At 41.3% G+C, this 26,008-nt stretch overlaps 1 protein-coding gene across 2 annotated transcripts in view; it reads right to left on the bottom strand.

The window, feature by feature from the left end:
* lekr1 (leucine, glutamate and lysine rich 1) overlaps positions 1-10,543 on the bottom strand; it is an 86,384-nt gene extending 75,841 nt beyond the window's left edge. The window contains exons 1-3 of one of the 2 annotated variants that reach the window (XM_037776472.1): positions 10,425-10,499; positions 9,719-9,835; positions 6,781-6,884 (exon numbers count right to left, since the gene is read on the bottom strand). In XM_037776472.1, the coding sequence (XP_037632400.1) occupies positions 6,781-6,867 (87 nt within the window). In that variant the 5' untranslated portion in view covers positions 6,868-6,884; positions 9,719-9,835; positions 10,425-10,499. Of the gene's footprint in view, positions 1-6,780; positions 6,885-9,718; positions 9,836-10,424 lie in introns of both variants that reach the window. The other variant, XM_037776471.1, reaches the window with a different exon arrangement.
* Positions 10,544-26,008: the final 15,465 nt, after the last annotated feature.

The raw sequence follows: 26,008 nt of genomic DNA on the forward strand, positions 1-26,008 counted from the left end.
AAAATACTTGGCAGGTGATTGGATGAACCATTTGTCAGTCAAACTATTGCCGAAATCGGTCGGGAGAAGAGCGAAAACATTTTTCCATCGTCGTACTTTGCTCTTCTTTCAATGAAGAAATACTGTCCAGTTCTGATATAAGTGATGCTATTGCAGCTACGCTAACCTCTTTAGGAGCTGCCACTGTTGTTCTGAACGAAGATTCGCCACTCCGTGTCATCTCACACACATATAAGCCACGCCCGTAGCAGCAGTAGGTCCTCACAGGACGCCGACTGGTCAGTGACCTGGCTTGCCTGATACAAACGCATTACTCGAAGCCTGACAAGATGGATTTTCGCATGATCTCATGACATCGTGAGAATCCAGCTGTCGAGCAAGGTAACCTTTTTCCACCTTTACACTGAAACAAACACATATGTGACCACTCCACAACAGACACAGACAGAGGCACATTTTCACACATATTTGTCTGCCAAACACCCTTGCTGACATGGGCAGATGGTGAAATTTACTTCACTGACATAATGTACTGTCCGGCCCCCAATAACCCAATTTTAACCTCTTAAGATTTTGTAACATACTTGTAAAAAGACCGATAACACAGAGAGGCTTAGCAAGCAAGCAAAAAGGTGTGACTGATGTGACACCTTATGAACAGAGAAAGTTTTAGAGACTGAAATTTAAAAAAAAATAAACTGATTAGAAGTATGATTTTATGCAGTCACACAGAGGTAAAGCGGTTGGATAAAGAGGTGCAGAGAATGACTCAAACTTTCATCTTGTAATGAAGACGAGTGAGGCCTAGTCCCTTTTGTACCTGTCCTATTAACATACAGAGGGCAGTGTGGTCAAAGCATGGACTGATCACAGCTGATCACTTCAGAAGGTCTGTAAGTGTATACCAGATACCCTTCATGTGGAACTGTGACATTTATTATACAAGTCAGATGTGATAGCGTGTCTGCCTTCAGGGCAGAGAAAGGTAAACATTTAAGTGATGTAAAAGTGAAACTCCACAACAGGGGGTTTTGCATCTATTAGCAAGTGTGCACAGCAGAGGAGATACCACTGTCTGATCTACATTTATTGTTTAAGTACGATAAAATGAAATTTCTTTTTTAAATACACTTTTATGCCTCCGCGTTGGCAACAGCCGTGGCCAAAGGCATTATGTTTTTCGGTTGTCCACACATCCGTCTTTCTCAACTGATTAGATTTTGGTGGTCAAAGGTCAAGGTCACTGTGACCTTATGTCTGTCTCATTCTTGTGAATGCAATATTTCAGGAACAACACAAGCGAATTTCTTCAAATTTGGCCAGGTTACTTTGACCTCACAAAACACGTTTTTGGCCATAATTCAAGAATTCATTCGTTAATTATGACAATTTTACACAAATGTCTAACAGGATATATTGATGAAGTGATGACATTTTGGATTGACATGGATGCAAACTGCAACTTGACTGCTTGGCGGAGGCATACAACCGTGAGGTGGTAATTCTAGTATTTAATGAATCCATATTCTGTTGTGACATAATGTTCCCACATCCCCCTAAGCTTAACCTATATAACATTTAGGGCTTGTTTACACAGGAGGTGTTTCGTCATGCATCTCACGCACCTCCTACACAGCTGTCTGTATGCAAAGGCTGCTTAACAACTAGCGTTTCACTTGCACGTAACCACGACCAAAAGCTGGTTTCACGCTTCAAGTCTATTTCTGCTGCTTTAGCGCGCAACTACAGTGATCAAGTGACTGCCTAAACGCGTGCGACCTGCAGTCAATACTGTGCCTGAACACATCCTGTGTAGATGCAGATGAAGGACTGGAGCTGCTGCTGCTGCGCTGCTAATGGTGCTGCATTGGCTACACAGACTATTTGGACATTGTGTGACCTTAACTATAACATCAGGTCTTTAAAGTGAAGACCGGCTTAAATGTTCTCCCATTTCAGTACATTACAAAAATGTCCTCACTCTCAAGGTCTAAAAGAGAGGAGCACACACACACACAAAATGCTTGGACTACATAAAGTATTCAGCAAGGGAGCCAAACCTGTCAGTACTACAGGTCCTATGGTGACACATGCAGCGTCTCTGCTCTGTCAGCTGTCCATATAAAACTACATATACAGTACTGTACCGCATATAGAAAGAGAGAGAGTGAGATGGAAGGAAAAGTACCATGTTGCAGAGACACTGTAGTAGGGATGGCAGGCTGAAACTCACTGTAATGTGAATGCACTGGCTAACAAAACTCAGCACCTCAATTATGAATGAAACTAGAGTCAGACAGGTAGTGAATGCATGCCATGACGTGCAGTGTGTGTGTGCACGTGAATGTGTGGAGAAGGGTAGGTAAACACAGCCCTTTTTAAGTACCAATGTTTTGTCTAAAGTATCCTGTTGTGTTGGTAATGTGTATGTCTGGAAGGATGAAAGATAAATAGCATAAAAGATAGAGCTGAATGTGTTTGTGTGCTTGCATGTGTATCTCTATGTATGTGTGACAGAAAGTGTCTTGGTGTTTTTGGTTTCTCTCTGGTCTCATTCTTTTCATTGATTATCTCTCTCCGATGAAAACAAAACAGAAAAATCACTTCTCTCTCCTGCACACACACACACACACTCGGATGCTCCCTGTTTTGTCGCTGCCTCCCTTGCTCTGCACTCGCTCTCTAATTATCTCTAAAGTGAGCGTCTTGTCCTGTTACATTGTGTTTCGGAGCTCTTCACAGTACTCTGCTCGGTGCTGCACTGAAAACAACTAATCTTTGAACCACATTTGGACTAGAACATTGTTAGGGAAATTGAAAGTGTCACTTTGACAACTGGGAGAAAAATCCTGTCGAGTAATGAAGGAGTGAAACAGCATTGCTGGCTTATGCTTTGTTCAGACCGGCTATAGCACTGTGTCATCGTCAGCATGGCAGGAGTCCTGACCTCTCGGAGCACTTTCTCAGAGCGTTTAATAATGATGCGGATGGGTTTACATTGTAGTTACTTGAAAACCCAGTGTGTCTCATACAGACGCTCAAGGGTGCCTTGTACGCCATATCAGACGTCGAAGGGGCGTGTCAAAGCCCCACTATTCGACGCCCTGGGAATAAGAACAGGCAGCAGCAGCGCCCTGTGTAAGTGCAAGCACAAAATCTAGGTAGACTACTTTGTAACATGAACAGCATATTCTACTTTTCACCTTGTGATCGTCAAAAGAGAACATAATACGACTGCTGCTATGATAATGTTGCTGTCTCACAGCATTATAAACTTCTGGGATGGTGTTTTGGCGTCTGATAAACCTTCAAATTAATGGATGTTTTAATCAAACTGGACTTCCTGGATCATATTCCTTCTTCTCACTGGTACCTGTAGCAACACACCAACGCATGCATTTCTTTTAACGCAGTGCTATTTTTAGTCTGACCACCTGCTTGGAGAAGCAGGTTTGAGTTGATTTTCAATTCAAAGACCATCAGTGAAAGGGGGGAGTAACCTGAATAATAAGTGCTAATGTGCCCTTGAGAAAGACAAAGAAAGGAAGCAAGGGGAAGTGTGACTGTATTCACATGACAAAGGGTGGAACTGAAAAGCACCATGCACTCTCAGCATATTTACAATAAAATATAATAACTGCATAGATTATTTTCAGTTCCCTCGCAAGAAACTGTTATGGTGGCAGAGAGTGGATGGTTTAGCTCCACAGAAACATGAAACAAAAGAATAAAACCATTTCCTTCTCTCCCGTAAACCTCACCAAAATAATTAAGCCAGTAAGTAGCTTGAGGAAAGATTGTTGGTATAGAGACGCATTTCATGCAAATTTTGAAAAAGTTCAGAGAAATTGCAGTAGATGCCACGGTCATGTTCAAACAAATCTATGTAACATCCCGAGAGTGGCGAGTTACTAATTATCTGTACTAGCTTAATGCTCTTTAGTAATGTCCCAGCATGCTCTGGGCAGAAGACAGGGAGATAAAATGGACAGGCTGCCAGACCAGATGCTGCATGTCCAACACAGATTCATACCCAACAGAAAATTATAAGTTTTCAATCCACCTAACTTGCAACCCACATGAAAAGGAAACCCATGTTTGTAGTTATTGGTGTCACAACCTGTCTAACATTGTTTACGTTACTGTTTTGTAATGACCGAGTAGGTGTTTTCATGAATAAGGTCCCATGGGATCCACCGGAAGGGGAGGGACTTCGTCTCTCTATTTGAGCTGCAACCCCGTGTTTGTATACACACACACACAATAAACATACTCTCGGCATGAAAGTTCAGAGCAAGTATGTGTGTTTTTGTGCCGGAGTGTGTGGGTGGAAGGCATGGTGTTTGTGTGTAACCGCAGCGCTCTCCTTCTCAGCAGCCCACCATTAAACCTTGGTGCCAGCCCTCTCACAGCACACCAGGATTAACAGCACTTAAATGGGCCTGTTAGTACACCACCTCCTCTTTGCCTCCCACGCCGACTAGCGCACATGGTGCTGCCCACAGCTTTGCGCTTGCAACGCACACTGCCTCTGTTGTTTTTTGTTCTCCGCTCGCCCCCAGCCACCTAAGCCTCCTCCAATAAATGGTGCTGAAGTGTACTCAGCGGGGGGCTAAGCCCAGAACATCCTCTATTTTACGGACCTATTGGAATCTGAGTGGATGACAGAGGGAGGAAAACAAGGAGGGAGGGAGGTAGATCCTGAGACCAGATGGGCTATGATCAAAATGTCAGTCTCTCCCTCCCTCTCTCATTATTTGTTATTGTCTCTCTTCCTCTCTTTCCTGTGCTCTGTGTCTGGTTATCACATGCCCCTTGTGACAAATCATAAACAGACGCACTGAAAGGGACGCACACACACACACACTGGGGAGAGACGGATGCCCACCACAGAAATCAATAAATAAAATGGATTCCCATTTGAGTCTGTTGGCCATGGCACAGCAGGCAGAAAAATAGATGGACGAATGGATGGATGGGAGAATGGACCATGTGTGTGTGTGTGTGTGTGTGTGTGTGTGTGTGTGTGCGCACTGTGCATGCATAGATGTGTTTGTAGGAGACTTTCGGGGGAGGCTAGAGGAGAGGGGGTTGTCTGTACATGGTCATGGAAAGGCCACCCTCACATAATACCAGGGGGTGTATTGTTCACAGCCATCTACTGGCCTCAATGAGAAAATTCCAGACATTACTCGAGAGCAACAGACAGGGGAACTGAGAGAGACAGGAAGAGAGGGCAGAGCACAGAGAGATAGACAGCGGCCTCATACATCCACTGAGTAATCTTACTTACAGCATGAGAAACGTGGAGTGGGCGATCAGACAGGTTGTAAACAAGCCAACAGTTGGGGTGTGCCATATCATATCGTTCTTGATCAATTCTAATGTGATAAATGTGTCATATTATGATGATTTGCAACGTGCTGACTTATTCATGTCTTGACTACGCAGCAGCAACACACATTACTAAAAACGAAACTTAACTGCTGGCTCAAATGTAGAAGTATTAGTTCCAAAAATGTAGTGACTTTGTTAGTGTGGATAACATTAACTTTCAGAGAAAAGAGTACTCATCCCACAGCAAATGCCACATATAATAATATGTAATACCCCGTCATCTGGTACCTAAATTGACCACAAGATGAGTCACATCAGGAGCTTTGGGATTTAGCTCAGGTGACAATAATTGATCAATTACAAAGTACCGCAATGCCATATAGGGGAAATAGACAAGTTTTTACACGTTGTGAGGTGAACGGTACAGTCAGTCCAACCCGACATCAGGCTAAAGCGTGTAAAAGACAGAAATCTATGGTTAAGTTTTCCCAGCCTTTCGGAGAGTTAGAGGTAAAGCAGTCGCAGAGAGAGGTCCCTCTCATAACCAGCCAGCTGCTCTGTTTGGAATATTCAGCAGTTCTAATGTGTAAGAGATGATTTATACAAAGTCATTATTGTAAGTGGAAATGACGCCATGTTGGCTGGGTTTCCCACCACAGGCATGAGAAATTAATTAACTTTGCAAAGGACCAAGGTAGAAAAAACGCTTTCTCAAGTTGTTTTTTGACAATCAGAATGTGAAGTAAAACTACTGGGTACAACCATTGGCCAAAACATTTTTCTTAGTCTAATTACTTTGTTTTTTATGCGCTCAGTACATTTTTTTGATGTAAGGGAATGTAAAAAGAACCTTTCAAAATAGTGTAATAAAAGTGTAATGAAAATAAGAATTAAGAATTTCTGGAAAACATGGTCTTTGGAGATAATAATTTCCTTTGGCAAACAGAGAATACATAACTGGTAATAGAGACCCTGTGTGCTTCCTGTTTAAAGCAAAAGATTTTCCCTGCTAATTCATATTCATACCATATGGCATATCATATGGGAATATGTAACTGCCACCTGACATTAACAAGGATATAAAGCAACACGCCATCACTGCCATGTTACTTCCTAAGTGCTTTATCTTAAAACAGATGGAGGATTAAAAGAGGAGACATTGTCCCATTTCTTATTCAAATCATATGGATTACTGCAGCAGAAGGACAGCAGTGTTGAAACACTCATCAGGACGTATACAAAAAAATCACATTTGTTAACGACATATGTTGTGTCAATATGGTCTTTCATTAACAAGCTGCTTTGAGATGTACGCTGAAAATGATTTCATAAGTATATGTCCCTCCTGAGAGCAGAATCTTGATGTTCAGATACAACTTCAAATACAAAACCTACAAGGTACCTGCCAGGGGTTTTCAGGAACATGATTGATTCACTGCCTACCTGTTTTATCTCTTCAGGCAGTGGGTAGATCGGAGGACAGCGAAGAACCATCTTCATTTCCTTCTCTCCCTCCTGCTCCGCCTCCATAGATTTCTCCTCGTCTCCTGGAAACAAGAAGGCCAGCAGAATTAGCTATACTGGAAATGGTATACACTGTGTGTGTTATGGATTTCTATTTGGTGCTGCAAACCAGGGCTGCAACTAACAAACATTTTCAATACTGATTAAGATGTCGATTTAGTATTTTTAATGAATGGACTAATCATTTTGTCTAGACAAAGTCAGAAAATAATGAAAAAATGTCCATCACAATTTCACAAAGCCTAGCAGACATCATGAAACTCCTTGCTTTAAACAGCATAAGATAATCAATTTGCAATGCTATTAAACAGCTACTAAAAGTCACAAATCCTTATATTTGAAAATCTGGAGCCAGTGAATGTTTGGCATTTTTTCTTTATAAATGATGAATTGATTATTGATAATTTGCTCATCAAGAAGTTGATTTTTTGACCAGCTTAATAGTTTTGGCTCTACAACAAACTTAAGTAAAAATTAGGGCTCCGCGATTTTGAAAAAGTATCTAATGCGATTATTTTTAGCTTCCAAATTCTTGTATAAAATTCATCTCCTTCAACCATTCCCCTTCATGACCAACAGTAGCTGTTTCAAGAAAAAGATGCCTCCTAATCACTCTAAAAAAGAAAACCCTGATATCAAAGTATTTCTTCAGCCATCCAATGACATTGTGTTCTACTCAATATTTCCAAGAAAAATTGACGACTCTTTTCAGGATAAAAGTGGGTGGTACTTTTAAACTGATGAATAGCACTTAGCATCTGAGGTTAATGTAAGGGTAAATCCCTTAGCGTGATGCCCACCATATTAAACCCATTTGCTGTACACTCTATTCAATAGATTAATAAGTCAAGCTTATGGCATTAAGCTTATAGACTGTAGATTATGGCATTTCACAGCTGAGTGTATTTTGAGTTCACAGTCATACATTAGCCTGTCCTCCACTGCAGGGCAACACAAGGTTCAACAAGGACTGATTCAACCTTCAAGTGTGGGAAATATCCATGAAATGGGTCAAGGAAAAAAATGATTTATGTACACTGAGCTCTGTTTTTTAGTTGCAAACCAAGGGAAGTCCAGCTTTCCTATGTTGTGTAATAGTAGCCACTGAGGAGTAGTCAGTAATGTGGCCATGGGAGCAGCAGGAGGTTGTGCGAGGAGAACAGAGCAAGCCTAACCCAGCCTCTGTCTGTCTATCTGTGTGTGCATGCTTTCAGGGCATTTATCTATCACTTCACCATTAGTGAGGGGAAACCATCACGCCAACTCAACACTTGACCTCAGATTAAATACCTCTGGCTAACTTAGGGCCAGAGGTCACTCCTATCAGATGGTCCCCTGTGCATGGCTGCATGCCAGACATTAAATGCCCTCGCAGACCATCGGAGGGAAATAGAGTGAGAGGACAAGCAGGAAAATGTACAGCACTAACACACAAGGATTTGGCCACGAGCACAATGCACACAGACAGACACACATCCAATTATATACAATCTGAGAACTCATGCAAAGACAGGCAGGTTTAATTTAATGCACACACCAAAACATTCAAGAACTAGCATACAAACAAGCACGTGTATTCCCTCGGTCTCTCCCACACCAGTGCAGACACACAAACCCTGCCCAGTCCAAGAGTAGGACTCATGCTCGCGCACGCTAATAGCCTGATTGCCCCCCTACTGTCTCTAGGCTCTGCATTTACAACACGGCAGAGATCCTCAATCGCTGGCTCACACAACACAGATAAATTAGTAACGCTCTGTGACAGCATTAAGCAGGCCTATCCCTTTAGATGGACGCAGCTATAAAGGGCTGATTTCGCATGACAACTGTTCCCCCGTGACATTTTGTCCGTTTTAGCCCTGATTGAACTATTAATCAGTCTAATGTGAGGGAGGCAAGCTGTTCATAAACTCATCTATTCTGCATGGACGCATGCCTAAGTCGTGAGAGGAAACACACACGAACATATTAACTCGTGAGGGCCTACAGTTCGGCACGAGCACAAACAAAAGCACTAAGGGGCAAAAAGCATTTCGGCTACCAGGGAATGATGAAGAAATGTCCCCGAACCACCCCATCCTGAAGGAAGCAGATGGAGTTGAAATAATTTGATTTCATTGATCCACAAGATAATTGCTTATTTAAGGAGCTGAGCAGCACTAAGTTTTGTTTTGTGGAAGAGGAAGAAGAATTACTTTGTTAATCCTTGGGAGGGAATTTCAATTATTTTACTCCTTGTTATTTTGGATTACACACACACAAGCACACACAGGACCCACAGACATGCAGGGCAGCCCATGTCTGATGCATCCCGAGTAGTTTGGGTTGGGTGCTTTGCTCAAGGGAACCTCGGCAGGGCCCAGGAGGTGAACTAGCACCTGTACTTTGTCCATGCTGGACTTGAACCGGCCAGGTCCCCACGGACTGAGCTATTGCCGCCCAGGGCCTCATTCCTGCTCAAAATAGTATGGGTAATTGATGGTAGTCAGAAAATAGTTCACTGATTGCGGCAAAAAAAATAATATTACTAAATTGGAAGACTCCATCATCACCTTGTTTCAGGAGGTGGCTAAACTAAATGCTTTCCATCGCTAAGATGGAACCGATTCGCTTTAGCAAATATAATTCACAAATCAACTTTTTAAAGGTGTGGAAGCCGTTCTTGACATTGCTTGATAAGCCCTAATTGTATAATTCATGAGCGTTTCTGCTATGTTGTATCTCTATTTTGTGCGAACTCTGCTTTATCCTGTATGCTGACTGATATTCTAGTCTCTCACTGTGTTTTTTTTTTTATTTGTTGTTTCTGATTTAGTTTTTTGGCTGTTTGAATTTTTTTTTTGTTCTCACTCTTTACCCTGATGGGGTCTCCTGTTTTGCTTATATTGTGGTTGTCTGGCAGCTCTGTAATTGTTTTTGACATGTACCCTCGTCTTTTTTGTATAAGGGGTGTTTCACGTCTTGTGTGTGTCTACTGTAAAAAAAGTCGAAAATATATATATAATATATAATATATATAAGAGAATCAAAATTTAAAAAAATGTAAAACAATTAAAAAAAATAAAAAATAGTTCACTGACAGTCAAAGCATATGCAGACTTTGGGGTGAATGGCTTGTAGGCCTATACAAATATCTTAGGAAAGCAGTTTTAAGTGTATATATTTATATTACAGATCTCATCTTTAATATAATTCAGTTGAATAGTTAGCACATACTCATTATTAATGGCAGACACATTACAGTTAGCTAAGTCTCTAGATTAGTTTACTTGTAATGTACATTGTGTCCAAAATGCAGCTTTGTTTAGATGCAGGCATAGTAAACATACAGTATATACACATTATAAAGTCTACATTGCTGTAGGTCAATGTTAATTAAATGGGTGACAAACACTAACTAAAAGAAACCGAGTTTAACAGCATTTATGACGTGAAGAAACTAACCTGTAAACAAATCACTGCGGTCCCTCGCATAACATGACGTTTACTACTGCAGTCACACAAGAATGACGCCTTTTAATTTGACTTATATCGACTTGTAAACAGAACAAACTTTTACCTACCCATAGTCAACAGTTTCCGACTGAATGAAGGCGAATATAATCACAAAATACTAAAAACTTTGACTGACTTTTTCCTTGTCGTGAGCCACGCTCTGACTGTTGTTATGGTTACGACGTAGCCTTGTTACGTAACCACGCAGTGTAGAACGTCTGGGGTAGTGACTATCAAGTTAGCCAGAGTTGGCACAGGAAGTTTATTTACCTATCAAAATAAAAGCTTTTTAAATTTATTTGACAATAGCAGTGATTATGCGTATCATATACAAAAAATATATGCAAAATCATTCAATTCAGTTTTTATAGCAAATTAAAAAAAATTATCCTATTTCAATCAATCAATCAATCAATACTTGTATTGCCATGTCAACCCACAGTTGATTTGAATTTGTTTCAGTGCAGTGCTCATTAAAAACAGACAAAAGACAAAAGCACAAACATATAAGTAAACATAGAAGACAACCACCTACATTTATACAATCATTCAGACCAATAAAATCCTAAAATGCTAAAATACTGTGAAGAACCTTGTGCTATTGCAACTTCCCCTAAAGTGTTTAGTGCAAAACATTCCTTAGTGCGTGTTGGCTGGAGCTCAATTTGAGGAGGAAATGGCTCCAAGTCTGAGGGGAAAATGCCCCAATATTCCCAAACAAGGCCATCTTAACCCTGGACCATCTTTAGACCTCAGCAACTTTTCTGCGTTCATCAACCATGTGTGGAAGCTTCTTATTTAACCCTTACCACAACCACCTTAACCACGGTCTGTCTCAGGGGATGGAAATATCAGTTGGTAATGCTCATCACTTCAATTTTATGCTTTGACAGCCAGAGGCATCGCATGGCACAAAGGGGCCTGATTGACGTGAACAGGCCAGTGGCATTCCTGTGGTTACATGACATGCAACAACAGAGTTAATAGATGAGATGAGGGGAGTCATTGAGACACAAGAAGATGATATTGATCCTCTCATGTTTACACATTAATGATTTAACTCCAGGTTAACAGCTGACAAGTATATTTTCCAAAATATCAGAGCCTACATAATTATTTTTGTTTGTAAAAAATAAAGAATGAATAAGCAGTTGTGTACAAAATGCAGACAGACAATGCCTTGAAGTCACATTAGCTGAGCTCTGCCTGCTTGAATGCATAGGTCACACTCAATGCTCTGTTTGGGTTGTGTGCATTTAATTCGTTGCCTCAGAAGTAATTTGAAATAGCGGCCAGACATTCCCGCAGGGGCTTTTACGGGACCACTCTTTTCATGGTAATATGTGGTTCACAAATGTCTTCAGACAGAGATTTTTGCGTTTTTATGTGGTATAATTGCCCTTATTTCTGTGTGGCTGACCAGAGCAAACCTTTGTCTTAATCTGGGCTAATGTCGTCTGTACTAATAGAGAGGGAAAGAGAAATATTTGCTATGATTTCATCTGTGATGCATGTTCATGCTATTTCTGGACCCGTCAATGAATCGTGCAGACTCAGTCACTCTGATGCAAATTGCACTCGCCCACTGAAGTCTAGCCTACCTTCCGTGCTTGTTTATCTGCCTCCACAGCAGAAAAAAATTGGAGAACGTGACAAAAGGGAAAAACATGTTGTATTCAGGCAGAGACAATAATCAAACCTTGCACCCTACTGTGCCAAAGAGGGGAGAGGGAAGACAAGCCCTCTCACTGTATCCCCCCACCCCTCCCTCTCCCTCTTTCTGTCTCACTCTCTCACCCTCTCTATAACCGGTCATATCCTCAGATACCCTCATGACAAGGACATAGGAGGAAGGAGTTCGTAGCGTGCATTTAATGCAACAGCATACACAAAGCAGTACTGAACTGGACCACAATTTACAATCATTTGGTTATTTATAAAGTTTATCAGAGCTCTCTTTGTAGCATATAAAATACTGAATGTCTACTTTCAGAATAGTCTGATTGCATATACAGCATTTGACTACATCAGGGTTATCATAACATTTTGATTGTCTTGATTATGACCATTTCAATATAGCTCATATCTATTTCACTTAAGCTAGTCTGATTACTGAACCATGCAGGTTAATAATTGATGAGAGCTGGAATTTCCCAAAAAAATTCTAATCTAATTATTTCTCTGTCTTAATTTGTTTGTGACCACTAGTATTTTGGGCAAGTCTCTGTGGCAAATTAACCTAATTTGGGAAGGTGCATCCAGTGTTTTAAGGGCACTGAGCCTGCAGGGACCGGGAGCTTGGCATCTATTGAGTCTGTTTCCGGCACGCTATGCTGTGTGGGCAAGTGTATAATGGAGCATGCTGAGTGTGTGCTTGCGTGCGTGTGTGTAAGAGGGAGAGAGAGAGAGGGGAAGGAGAAGGAGGGGCGACAGGCGAAAGTGTGTGTGTCTGTGTGTGCATGCAGGGATTTAAGAGAGGGAGGAGGAGGAGGAGGGGTGAATGTGACCCACTATTCTTTTTTTGGCTTGAAATGACTAATATTGTCACGCTTGACATATTTGGGCTAGGCTATGCAGGACAAATCCAATGGCCAACCATGCAGGTTTAACTCACCCAAAATCCCCACAAGATACTGCAGGACCAGCACTCCGCACACAAAACTGACAGTGAAAGAGGAGAGTTATGAAACTGGTGAGGCACTCAGAACACATACACTGTGAAATTAAAAGGTCTTTCTTTTTTCTGTATTATGAAATAACTTTTGTGACATAAGCTTCCTCTACACTCACTCACTCATATAACCCAAATAGACCGTCCCACCCACTGCTTTCACAGCGCTCATCGGATGTGAGCTGCTTTCCTTGGTATTTCTTTTTGGGTGAGTCCAAATGGCCCTCTTGTGCACGCGATGCTCCACTGTATATAAGCCCCGTCCACTCCATCTGAATCTAAGTCTTGTCCACCTGTTATGTTGCGTCACTGTGTGTAGCCCCCGGATCCTGATTCACAAAGCATTTGTACACCACTGATTAGTTCATACACACACATGCCAACCAATTTGTCATTGGTTTGTGTGAATGCCCAAAACATTCCCTCAAAAATCGGAACAAATGACAATAAAGATCCTAATTATAGTGCAACAATAACGAGCAAATAATATTTAAGAAACCTCTCAAAACATTTTACCTTAAAAACTATATTGTCACATCCATGTCTTGTATTGCTTAACCCTTCCTTGATCCCGTAGCTAGCACAGTTTGACTTCATAGGTGTCATGTTTTATATAAAAAATGGCCGACCAAGTTTTATTCTGAAGAGATAAATCATTCTCATTTATGGAGGATAAAGCAAGCCCCCAAGAAGTGTGCAGAGCTTTGAAGCAAATTTTCGTAGTGGCCAAACGGTGGAATTACAACTTCCATGTCTGTCACATGATGCCATTGGGCCCGAAAAGATTTTTTTTTTCACACAGATATTTGCGTCATTTTTCTTTTCTTATGTACAAACAAGTCCAACACTATCAATGCCTTTGAGGAGAGACAAAAGTGTGCGCCATTATCCCCATATTTGAACCCTGACCTTTTGACCTACTTTCAATGGCTGATCCTCTACACACTTCTTGCATCTGCCCCACTCAGTAGACAGTTAACTAATCAGTTACATAATTGCTAAATCCAAACTGTTACCTCTTGCTACCATTTGGGGACACTAGTAGTCTGACTCACTGGATGTAGACTGTGGGTATAAGCCTGCCATTGGCCACGTATTTCAGGTGGCATTCTCCTCCCCTTGCGCTATGGTCATGTCTAGAAGGCAACTCACGAGTTGGGAAACTCTCGTGAGATGGTTAAGGTTAGGCGTCGACCTTGAATAGTTAAGGTTAGGCATGATGTATTTTTGTAGGCTAACTAGGAAGTTTTGATCGCCTAGGTTCCCCCAACATAAAGCCAAGGGGATTTTTCCATTGGATTTTGGAATATCGCAGAAAATAAGCTCTGTGGCAAACAAATGTTTATGATACTTATGCGTTTTGCTCCGTAAAATAATCTTCACAAATTAACACCACTTTATGGTTTTTGAAGTGTAAATGCAATTGCCAACGTAAAATGCTAACGTTAGGCTATAAATGAATTACACCACGGTCACATGAGCGCAAGTATACACAACGAGGCTCTGAAGGCGGACGAGTCGGCGTGATGACGTTCAGTATTCTCATTTAGCCATTTGTTAGCAACCGCCTTTTTTTAAGACACATAAAGGCTTCAAAATTCATGAGTGGGATATTTACTGATGCATTTTATATTGTAGAATAAAATCTCTCAAGCTTGTGTTAACCACAGACCTTATTTCAGGCATGTAACTAAAAACCCATTGACTTCCAGATGAGGGAACCAGAAGTGCTAAAATGCTAAATCATTTCAGAGTTTTAGGACTCTATTGACCTAGAATAGTAAAGGTTAGGATCGGTTGTCGGGCAACGAGTCTAGCAAGTTTTTGCCAGATTTCGCAATTTGTGCATTACCTTCTTGAGACGACCTTCCACTATCTGCGATGTCTATTTTGCATCCTTTGCTTAGCTCCGCCAAGGACGATTGTGATTGGTTCAAAGAAATACAAACAAGCCAGAGCAATTTTCCCCTATAGCAGAATGATAATGTGTGGAGCCAGACCTGTTTTTAGTGCTGACTCAACACTGTAGAGATAGGTAGCTCAGGATAACTGTTAATTTAATTATGTTTAATTAGGATTTGATGTTTGTCTGTCTGTCTATCTGTCTGTCTGTCTGCCCTTCATTTTGTTCTTCTGTCTGCTCAATGTTTTTTCTGTCCGCTCGTCTCTCTCTGCTTGCCTGCCTGTCTATCTGTCTGTCTTTTTGCTTATTTGCAGGACTATTAAGTGTGTGCGTGTGTCTGTGTGTGTGTGTGTGTGTGTGTGTGTGTGTGTGCGCGCACGCGTGTGCTGAATGGATTTGCATGAGAGCCAGTGGAGTGACCCTGCTCTCTCACGCCACGGCTTCTGTGGAACAAATAGGACTAGTCGGATGTCGTGACAGCACTCACATCAGTTTAAATAAGAGCGCTGTGCTGCAGCCGTGTGTGTGTACGTCTGTGTGTGAGTGTGTGTGTGTTTAAGCAAGCAGCCAGGCACGCATTTAGTCAGAAAAGCTTTATGAGGCTTTGTGTGTGTGCCGGGCTGTGTGTTTCAGCTACTGAGCATGCAATATCTTGTGGGGTTTCAGGTTTTGTGAAGAGGAAGACAGCGATATTAACAGTTTAATGAGCTCAGTGGGGTTCACACACAAACTGACACACGGGCCAAACGCTCCACAGAGTTCCTTATAAAAGAAACAGGTTTGTCCTGCAAGGCCAACCTGCCTTGTGAATAAATTACTACGGGTTAAATAGAGTTCACTTCAACATACATCACTGCAATATAAATGAGTGCCAACCACAACTCTTCATTATAGTTATGATGCCTGCAATTTAAAGAGCTGTGTTATTATAGAAGGCACAGTCAGGGTCAATTAATAGTTAGATCAAATTAAGTTAATTATTTTTTACCTATTTTTAATTATTGTTTTGGGTTCATTATATGTTTTGTTTCCTTATGTGCATGCTCCCATTCTGTCATATGAAATGATATATAATATCACTTTTCATTTCCTTGTTTATACCACATATCTTTTTCTGTGATCTTACCACGCTCACTGCTGTCTTTTAAAACTCACTTGAAATGTATTTTACGTATTTTAACTTCCATGAAAAGATTTCCATAAGACAATAAAGTCCAAAAGGCGACATATTTTTGAGAGATTATTTTCTGGAGGAGACTTTAAATTCTTTCTGTAACTTCTGAAACTAAGAATCGTTGTGTTTTCGTTAGCTTAGAATGAGCCCTTCATATCTACATAGGGAGCATGTTGCTCCGCCATGTTTCTACAGTAGCCCAGAACCGACAAACCAAACACTGGCTCTAGAGAGAGCCATTCATGTTTTTAGGTTACCTGAAGACCACCGTAGTTCTCCGACACGCTTGTGAAACTGTGGTAATGAGCTGCATAGTGCTAAACCGTGGTACGTTGTACCGTTGCTCCTAAAGTAGTGTTATCATGGTAAGGATGGCCTCTGAGCGAGTTGAACGGCGTTACCACGGTTTTGCACTCGGCAGCTCACGTTACCGCAGTATTGGACAAGGGGGAGTGAGTGGAGGGGTATTCAGTTGGTTGCAATCTGCAACCACACCACTAGATGCCACCAAATCCTACACACTGTACCTTTAAATAACAACTAAATAAAATGGTCATAACCAAATTAAGGTTTGGATTTACTTTAAGGTGTTTTTTAATGATGTACAGCAAGAATGAAACCTGATATCTCCAACTATCCTGTGTGTTCTCCTTTGAGGGTGTCAACACTGTGTGTTTGTATCATAACTGTTGTTTTCTGTGCCTTGCAATTGTGTGAAAAGTGCCACACAAATATGAACTTGCAAACTTTGATGATTACCGTTTTTGTCCTTGTGGTAGTATAACTACATTTTCTAGTTTTAGATTTATTGTACTATGAAAACTGTTTGTTTTTGTGGCAAAACCAAAGATAAACATTTTATGTGTTCACGAGTCATGCTTAGGCAGAGGGAGTGGTTCAAGAGTGTTTTGTGGAAACAATGAGGATGGAAATTTCAGGCTCAGCTATTCAGCATCAAATGAATCCATGGGCTTTCTTTTTATTGTGATGATAATTTCTTACTATTATGCAAAAACTCTAGGATAATGTGGAATGGTATAATGAGTGCTACACAGTGGAAAAACTGGGGGAAGGAAAAGGACATAGGAAAACATATTAATCTGGCATTATAAATCTGACTTTATAGGATGGTTCTGGTTAATTATAAGTCTCACTTTCATAGGTCAGGCCATTTTTCCTAAATACTAATGATAGCTTTGCTCTAACCAAAGTAATTGCTGAGATATGGGAATATGGCAAAAAGTCCAACCAACACGTTCTCATCCCAACTCGTCACATACCGCCCCTTGGCGTCACACCCTTTTATTTTACACTGTGATGGGTGTTTACAGTTTGGGAAATAATTCATCTTTGTTTTCTTTTCCAAAATCAGTTCAGGGGATTTGTTTTGCAACTTGTATGATCACATGACTGCTCATGTTTCTTGACCTCCTTAGTGATGTTGCTGCATTTCCAGATCTCAGTACTTAACTTGGTGAGTAGGAAAGATGGCCAAACCTACCAAAATAAGACAGAAGCTGTAATAAACCACAATTATCCTTTACAAGCTCAACCGATCATTGGATCCCTCAGTGTTTCCAACTCATTAAAATGTCTATATCTTTACAACAAACACCCATTTGTATGTCAAAGGAATAAAATCTTTTACAGCGAGGGCTTCCCCCTGAACCGAACTCACATGAACCTGGTCAGGTAGTCTGGATTTAGGATGCCCACACATCTCCTGCGTCACCACACACCCTGAGGCACGACGGTTGATGAAACACAAGGAAGATATGCGTCACAGGGGCAGGACGGGGGGAGATGAGTGTGATGCGTGCAGCGGATGACTCCTGCATTGGAAACCCCTTTCACTATATGGCAAGTCACGAAGGCATCTCTTTTTTTTCTCCCTGAAGCTGTGAAAGGAGTCCTTTGAGTTGTGTGTCGGCAGGGTAGGATATAGCCCCATTGCATGGGTAACACTGTGTCATACGCATATACATTCACACACACATGCACTGCTAGCCGTCCTGAGGCGACCACGACTCTGGTCTCTTGAGAAAAAGAGGGAAAAAAGAGAGAGAGTCTAGGAGACAGGGAATCAATGTATGTGTGTGACTGTGAGTGAGCTGGCTGTGAGACATAATTACGGCAGATTAGTGAAGCCACACTGAGAACCTGAGTCGGAGCCGTCTGGACCCAGAGACAATGACCTCTGGGATATCTCACACCCACACACCCACACAAACACAAGCATGGAGAGATCCTCACGGAAAGGCGGAGTTAAGTGGAAAAAATAGAAAGTACACATGCTTATCCCCTGCTCGTAAATTCCAGTCTGAGCTGCATGTTTTTAGTCTGTCAGCAGCAGCATTCGGCGGTTTATGAATCCCTGAGGTATCGCAAAGTTCCAACATGAATAACATCAGTGAAGCAATCACAAGACTTTAGGCCATAATCATGATGATATCAATCAAACAAAGGGCACCTGTCATGCATGTAGACACACTTACTACTGCACACATGGTGGAAGGCTGCTTTAGTTTTAACTGTGGTGTCTTAAGCATCTCGAGTAAATTTGGTATGACAGTTACTTTGCTTTAATGATAATGCGACATCAAATTAACCAACTAAAGCTGAGATGTGTCATCAAGGCCACAGTTGTCGAGTCTGAACATCTGGAGCCTGTTTCACAAAAGCACAGACTGCAAATGGTGGCAGTTTCACGTTTTGTTGCAACCAAATTGCAGATAAATTTGTGAGTCCTACAGGGCTCTTGATGCGCATGCAAGAGCTCCAATTCATTTCACTCATTTAGTGAATTGTGTCAAAATTAAACTTTATTTATATTACACATTTCATACAAAAATATGCCATGCAATGTGCTTCATAAAAAAACATAACAAGACAGATCCAAGAAGTAGGAACATTAAAAACATAGCATGTAGGATTTTTTTAATCCTATGTGCATAACGCCAGGTTGACAAGAGTACACCGCTGCCATACACACACGCTCTGTCTCTCAACTGGACACTTGGTAAAGCTACGCCGTGCTCACTGAGTACGCCAGGCAGACAAACAGCTGACAACCTCGCAGCTAAATGATGTGGTGGAGACTTACTGGGACAATACATGCAGCAGCGTGGCTGCTACAGTAACTCTCCCGGACGGATGAACTATGGACTCAGTTGTCTGTTTTGCACACACACTGCAGCTGGTGATAAATGATGGATTTAACCTGTTTGTGCATCTGTTTTTCATTGCAGCTAGGCATCTCGTTAGGCACTAAAAATAGCACCACTAATCTTGTGGGTTTATGGTTAATAATTGGTTAACAAGGGTCGGTTATCGGTTAAATTTTTTTTTCAAAATTAGCATCCCTAATAATCACTGTTGACTTTAGTCCTGGACAGAGGAATGGTTAATGTGAGTCAATAGACCACAGTAATCTGTTAGGAGTTCATTGATGTAGTCTGGAGCGAGGCCGTAAAATGATTTGAAAACAACAAGAAGCACCTTAAATCTAATTAGGAGAGAGTGGAATGATTTTAGTGCCGGGGCGATATGTGCACTCCGTTTAGCTTTGGTCAGGATCTTGGCTGCAATGTTTTGAAAAAGTTGTAGATGTTTGATCAGGTTATTAGGAGCAACTAAAACACATGTTAATAAAAGTATGTTCTAAAGTGAAAGGCCACTTTAATAGTGTGTTGAATGTGCTTCAAAATTTGAATTGTTATCAAAAGTTTCCTCCAGATTCTTAGCCACAGATGTAGTGTTGACAGGGCTCAGATCCTTAAGTGAGAGATGTAGAATTGTGTATCATCTGCGTATCAGTGTAGAAACAGATGCTATGTTAATGGATGAAAATTAAGGGGGCCCAAGACTGAACCTTGGGGCACACCACAAGAAATATTTACTCTTCCTGAACATAACTCCCCAAGGGAAACATCTCAATCTGTAAGCGATAAATCAGTCTATAAACTCTGCCAAAGATCCCAATCCACATTTCTAACCTTTCTATAATACATTTACATACTGCTTCTATCTACTCTCAGGAGTAAAAGGTCCAAGAAAAAATGTTTACATTTTTTGTTAAGATAAAGGATAACCAGCTGTAAAAGATACACTGAGGATAAGCAAAAGGACATTTGTGAGCACAGTGAAATGGTATATAAGCACTCATGTTGCAGGTTCACTAGACAGTTCTGGGAAGTTGATGTGTTTGTCTGACAGAACAAAGAACTTCCAGCCTTCTGTTTTCACTCACTTCTTTTTCTCAAACAAGACAAACAACAAAGAATGCTGATTTTTTTCTTTTCTTTCAACAGAATGCCTTTTTAATTTCCTCCTCATTACTTTGTGTGTGTGTGTGTGTGTGTGTGTGTGTGTGTGTGTGTGTGTGCGTGTGTGTGTGTGTGTTTCTGGGCAGCACTCCAGTCTGTCATCTCAATCTGATCTCTATCACCCACGGCTGTCTGGCTGGGGTTATCTAGCCAGAGGACCACCCCTGCTGAAGGGAAGAGAAGTGCAACACAGGAGCAGCGCTTGTCCTACCCTAATTTTTACATCCTCTTTGCCACATCCTCCTTTACTTCCTCTCTTTAACTTATCATTCAGTAAAGGTGTTCAATACAGAATTCATAGCATAGAGATGGCTGAGCCGGTAACTAGCAGCCTATGGTGCTAACAACGCTAACAGTGCAAACAAAGTGCAAACAAAGTGCAACAGTTTCCGACAGAGCTAACAGTGTTTACCTGGAGGGTAAGATAAGCTAACCGCCTCCTCAAGGTTTAAGGTTCTTTATTTGCCTTTTATCAAAAAAATCTTTGGTCTCATGTTCCTTCAACAATGCTCATATAATATGTATATGTACAATAAAAGAGGAAATCACACAAGTAAAAGTAAAAGAAAAATGATAATCTAAGGCATAAAACAGTGTAGTTAAAATATAGGGCTTAAATATAAGCATAAGTAATTATAAAACAGTAATGTAAATTTGTAATTTTGTTGAAGATGATATATCAGATGGCTGTAGCTTCATATTTAATGAACAGATACGAGAGTGGTATCAGTCTTGTTATCGAACACTCTTGTTATCTAACACTTCTTTGATAATCTTGATAAATGACCAGATCATAAATTTAATTTTTAGAAAAGCAGATTGAACCTTTGCATTTATGTCATGCAGTATCGCTTTAGTTTGATGTACTAGGTGATGTATTCCGAAAAGTAGGTACAATTGCTTTATTTTAGGTTTATTTTCAACCATATTCTGGCTGCAGCGCTCATACATGTGCCTCGACAAACAGTAGGTTTTGGCATGTAGCATCAACTCAGGGTAGCTTCTCTCACCACATGCTTTGTATTCATGTTGTAATACTCAGTGTGCAGATAAAAGACACAAAACAAAACAAAAAGTCTGGACAGCCTCACGGCCGTTAGAATAAGTTAAATTCTAGACCTCATAGCTAATGGAAAATTGTACAAACCAAAACATGTTCGACTCACCCTTTGTGTCAGTGTTGATGGTTCCTTCCTCACTTCCTTGCGGTGAGATAAGGAGTTGGTCCGGCCCTTTGGAGGGGTGTGTGTCTTAATCAAGATCGCTATGTGCAGAAACAGAAGCAGAGAGAACAAATTAGACTTGGCAGAGGCCAGGGGAGAGTTTATTAGGATTGGGATCTTAGAGGGCGTTCAGGGATTTGGCCGCCTGCTTATATACAAAGTTATCCATTTTAATTTCGGTACTCATATTGTTTTGTCTGTTGTTGACTCTGGTGGGGCTGCCAACATTCAGGCGTAGCATTTCCTCTCTTAATACATAAAACATAGAAGGGGGGAAAAACACAAATTGGTTTCCTTATAGGCAAATAGGTTCAGGGTTGATTTCATTCTTCGGTTTCTCCGTATTTGCCTTTCTATACCTGCCTAATCCATTCTTCCAAGTTAATATCTAGCAAATGATTCCTTAATTCATCCCAGGCTGCGATCCAAGATCAGATTATAATCCTTTGATCATTAAATCTGCCAGCGACAGCTGAATTTGACAGTGTCAGTCTGATCTTTTGCATGGTTAAGCAAGGTGGTTGCATTTGAGCTGTTCCAGATCTATTTCCCCCTCGGTAATGCTCGCTGCATATCGTAGTTAATTAACACATACAGCTAAAAAAGGCTGACACACAGATGTGCACGCTGGCTTTCACACGCACAAACACAAAACCCCCTAAGCCACCCATGAATGATGTCTCTGTACCAGAAAGTGCACATTAACACATCTTTAAAACCTGACATTTATATCACTCTCCATCTCTCGACTCCCCTTCTCAAAACTGTTTGCTATATTGTCTGTGGTGTTGTTGGCTCCATTTGAATCCCCAGCTACTAATTAGGCATTTGTTTTGAATCTTTCTCTTGATTTTGCCTGGTCATTACTTTTCCCACATTTGCATGTGAAGCGCGGGCACACCCAGCCATTAAAACTATCTCAGGGCTCTCGGGGGGAGAACAACACATGAATGACACATGAGAAAGAGAGCTTATCAAAGCCATGTTCTTTAGAGGTTAAGAAGAGGAGCAACACAATGATATATGTCTTGTTATTTTAAAATACAAAATACTGTTCACGCAATCAGACATTCAAAAATCCTACAGCACAATCCCAGGGAACTCGTGGGAAACATACAAAGTTACATCAATATGATCTGGTCTACATCATTTCCAAAGTCTGTGTTAAAGTAGGACACTAGCTGTGAGACTAAAGATACAGCATTGTATAAATAAAGCGTGTGACACGCTGCCAACTTTAGATTCCCACTCATCAGCTGAAATCGTGAAAGGTTCCTCAGCTCCAGCCTACAAGCACTCACGCTGCAAGCAGAACTACGGTGACGTATTCGCCACACACGTCTGAGCAAACTACATACATCACCTGTATGTATGTGTGTCCCTGTGTGTGTGTGTGGCTCCCGTGTTGCCTTGACAACCTGCTGCCGTTTCTCTTTTTGTTTGTCCTTGGAGCCGAGAGCGGACTCACACCAACGCAGGAGCAGAAATCGGAACAGAGGGAGGAAGGAGAATGACATCGTCCTGGGCTTTTCATCTCACCTCTCGAGTGAACGACACCCACGGCTCTCCCACCTGCTTTCACCTGTCAAGCTGCAGACGTAGGCTGATCGTGCTGATATGTCTCATCTGTGAGCTTCGTGCTCTCAGGAAGTGGTTGAACTGAATGCAACACTAGGGTCCAGGTTTGGGGCCAGATTATGTATCTTGCTTTGGTTAAAAGTAAAAATGTGATAATTTAAAGGAATAGTTCAACATTGTGGGAAGTGCGCTTATTTGCTTTCTTGCAGAGAGTTAAGCTGTGTTCACATGATAAGAAATTTGCTCTTCACTCAGCGCAAGGTCGGGCCCAGAGACTTGCAGAGGCAGCAGGTAAAATCTCTCATCAAAAAGAGCACAAGGAACGCCATTCACTGTTTCTAGGCAACAACAATAGTTGCAGCTGTTCTCATTGGAAGGTCAGCGGAAACCAAGGTCAAAGTTGAAATCATTTGAACTTTGAGCGCAGTGCTCTGTGGCAATTCCGAGCGGTGCGCCACGCCAAAGGTATCGCTTGTATGATATCTTACGAAAAGTTATACCTAATTTTTCGTGTGTTTTCCTACAAATGTCCAGGACCACGTGACGCAGGTGTCATTTTCCACTTGTTATGTGCACAGTCTTTTCAAAATAAACTTCTGCCTTCACGGGAAACAACTTGGTTAGGTTTAGGAAACAAAACTACTTAGTTAGGTTTAGGAAAAGATCATGGTTTGGATTAAAATAACTCTGGATGTGGCGTAATTTAAGTATGGAAGTTACGTGACAAATAAATCAACTTTTACTTCTGGTTTCACACGGGACACGAACACCAGTCTCCGGGGTAAAAGTCCGGTGGTTTCTGCCCCACCCATCCACTGCGACATCCTCCTTACGCACCGTTTGCCGCTCTTTATACTTCCTGGATCACAATTACGTAGATTACATACAAATTGAGTTTTTAGGATATATAAGAATTACAGTACTTGTCATAGCTATAGCTACTAACGGTGTATGAGACCAGCCTGTTAGATGTGACAATAGATACCACTCTCATATCCGTCCCGTAGATATGAGAATACAGGCAGCAGCTTAGGTCAGCTTAGCTTAGAATAAAAACTGGAAGCCGGGTAAACAGCAAGCCTGGCTCTGTCTGGCGGTGACAAAATCCACCAAACAGCACTTCTAAAGCTCACAAAATAAAACATTATATCTTGTATGTTTAATCCATACAAAATTAAAGTGTAAAAAGGACACGTTGCAGTTTTACAGTGTTGCCGGACTATTTCTTGGCCAGGAGCAGTAACTTCCTGAAGTCTCAGGTGGTTTACTGGCAACCTCACGGTGATGACCCCCCCCATAAAACTACAACTTGTCATTTGTACACTTTTTGTTTTTTACGGATGAAACAAACAAGGCATAACAAACTTTGCTGTTGTTTTGATTTGGGACATCTGGTTTGAAGGTCAACTTCCATTGTCAAAGAAAAGACAAGACAATGGAGCAGAGCTAGGCCGTGTTATCTGTCATGTGCAGCACCTGAATTTGAAATGAGGAAACAACAAGGATTCACATTTTGAAGGATAAATGGGCGATCTATTCGAACACCATCTTCAAAACCTGATATTACCTTTACTATTTCAACAGACACTGAACTGGGTATGATGACCTGACAGATACATTTGACTAGTTATCCACAAAATAGATAAATACCCAAAAAGTACAAAAGTAGCTATTACAGTAATGCCAGCAATATATTTCAAAGATCCTCTGCCATTAGCCACTATGCGGTGATGAAAATGTATATCCTGCCCTTCACGCTGCTTTCCACTGTACCCCACAATCTCCATCTTAGCGAGCAGCTGTGTTTGGCAGTAAACATCAGTTGGCTAGTGAGCACAAACAGCTTAAGACTGAGTCAGTGGAAATGACCTGAAAAACCCACCGTCCTCCACAACAGAGAGTTTGGAATAGAAACAGAGCAGAACAGGTAACGTGTCCCCAGTGAATACAAGGATCTGTTCCTCCAGGTCTGGTATTTCTCTCTCTCCATCTCCCTTGTTTAGGGTGTGTGTAGGATACTTCCCAGAGTACCAGACACTGTAGCCCTGACCCACCAATATCCTGTAACCCCCCCTTTAGCACCTTGTCAAACTACAGTGTGTGTTAGTGTGTGTGTGTGCGCGTGCAGTTCAATCAGACAGGACATCGTGACTGCCAAAACAGTATCAGATGATTGGGGACCATGACGCCCCCAAGGCTTGTTGTCAAGGTTACGAGAGAAAAGAAGTAACAACAAACATTTACTAAAGTACACCACAGACAAATGACAGATCCAGGCTGTCAGAGCACTACTGGCTGTCTCTCAGTAACAGTAACAGCCTCTAGTTTTCTGCTAGACTCACTGACAAAGTCTTGTGCTATAAATTTAACGCATTTAGAAGTTGGACATATTTTTATTATTGATTAATCTGTTGGTTATTTTCTTAATGAATTGATTCATTTTTGGTCTATAAATGTCACAACATGAAGAAAAATGGCCTCACAGTTTCCTAAAGCCCGAGGTGACATCTTCAAATGTTTTGTTTTTGACTTACTAAAGCCCCGTTTCCACCACAGGAACTTTCCCCCGGAACAAGGAACCTTTTGAGGAACTCATCGACCGCAGGGACAAGGGCCTAAATTAAGTTACGGGGCCTTGTAGCACTCAGATAGAGAGATGGCATTATACAGTAGGTGTGATTTGTTATTGTGTATACCATTAAAAAAACCCAGAAAGAAATCTGCTAATACAGGATGGATGATCATCTGGAATATCTACCAAAGAGGTTGTAAAATCAC

This window comes from Sebastes umbrosus, chromosome 7, assembly GCF_015220745.1.
Source record: "Sebastes umbrosus isolate fSebUmb1 chromosome 7, fSebUmb1.pri, whole genome shotgun sequence".
In the NCBI taxonomy this organism is placed as follows: Eukaryota; Metazoa; Chordata; class Actinopteri; order Perciformes; family Sebastidae; genus Sebastes; species Sebastes umbrosus.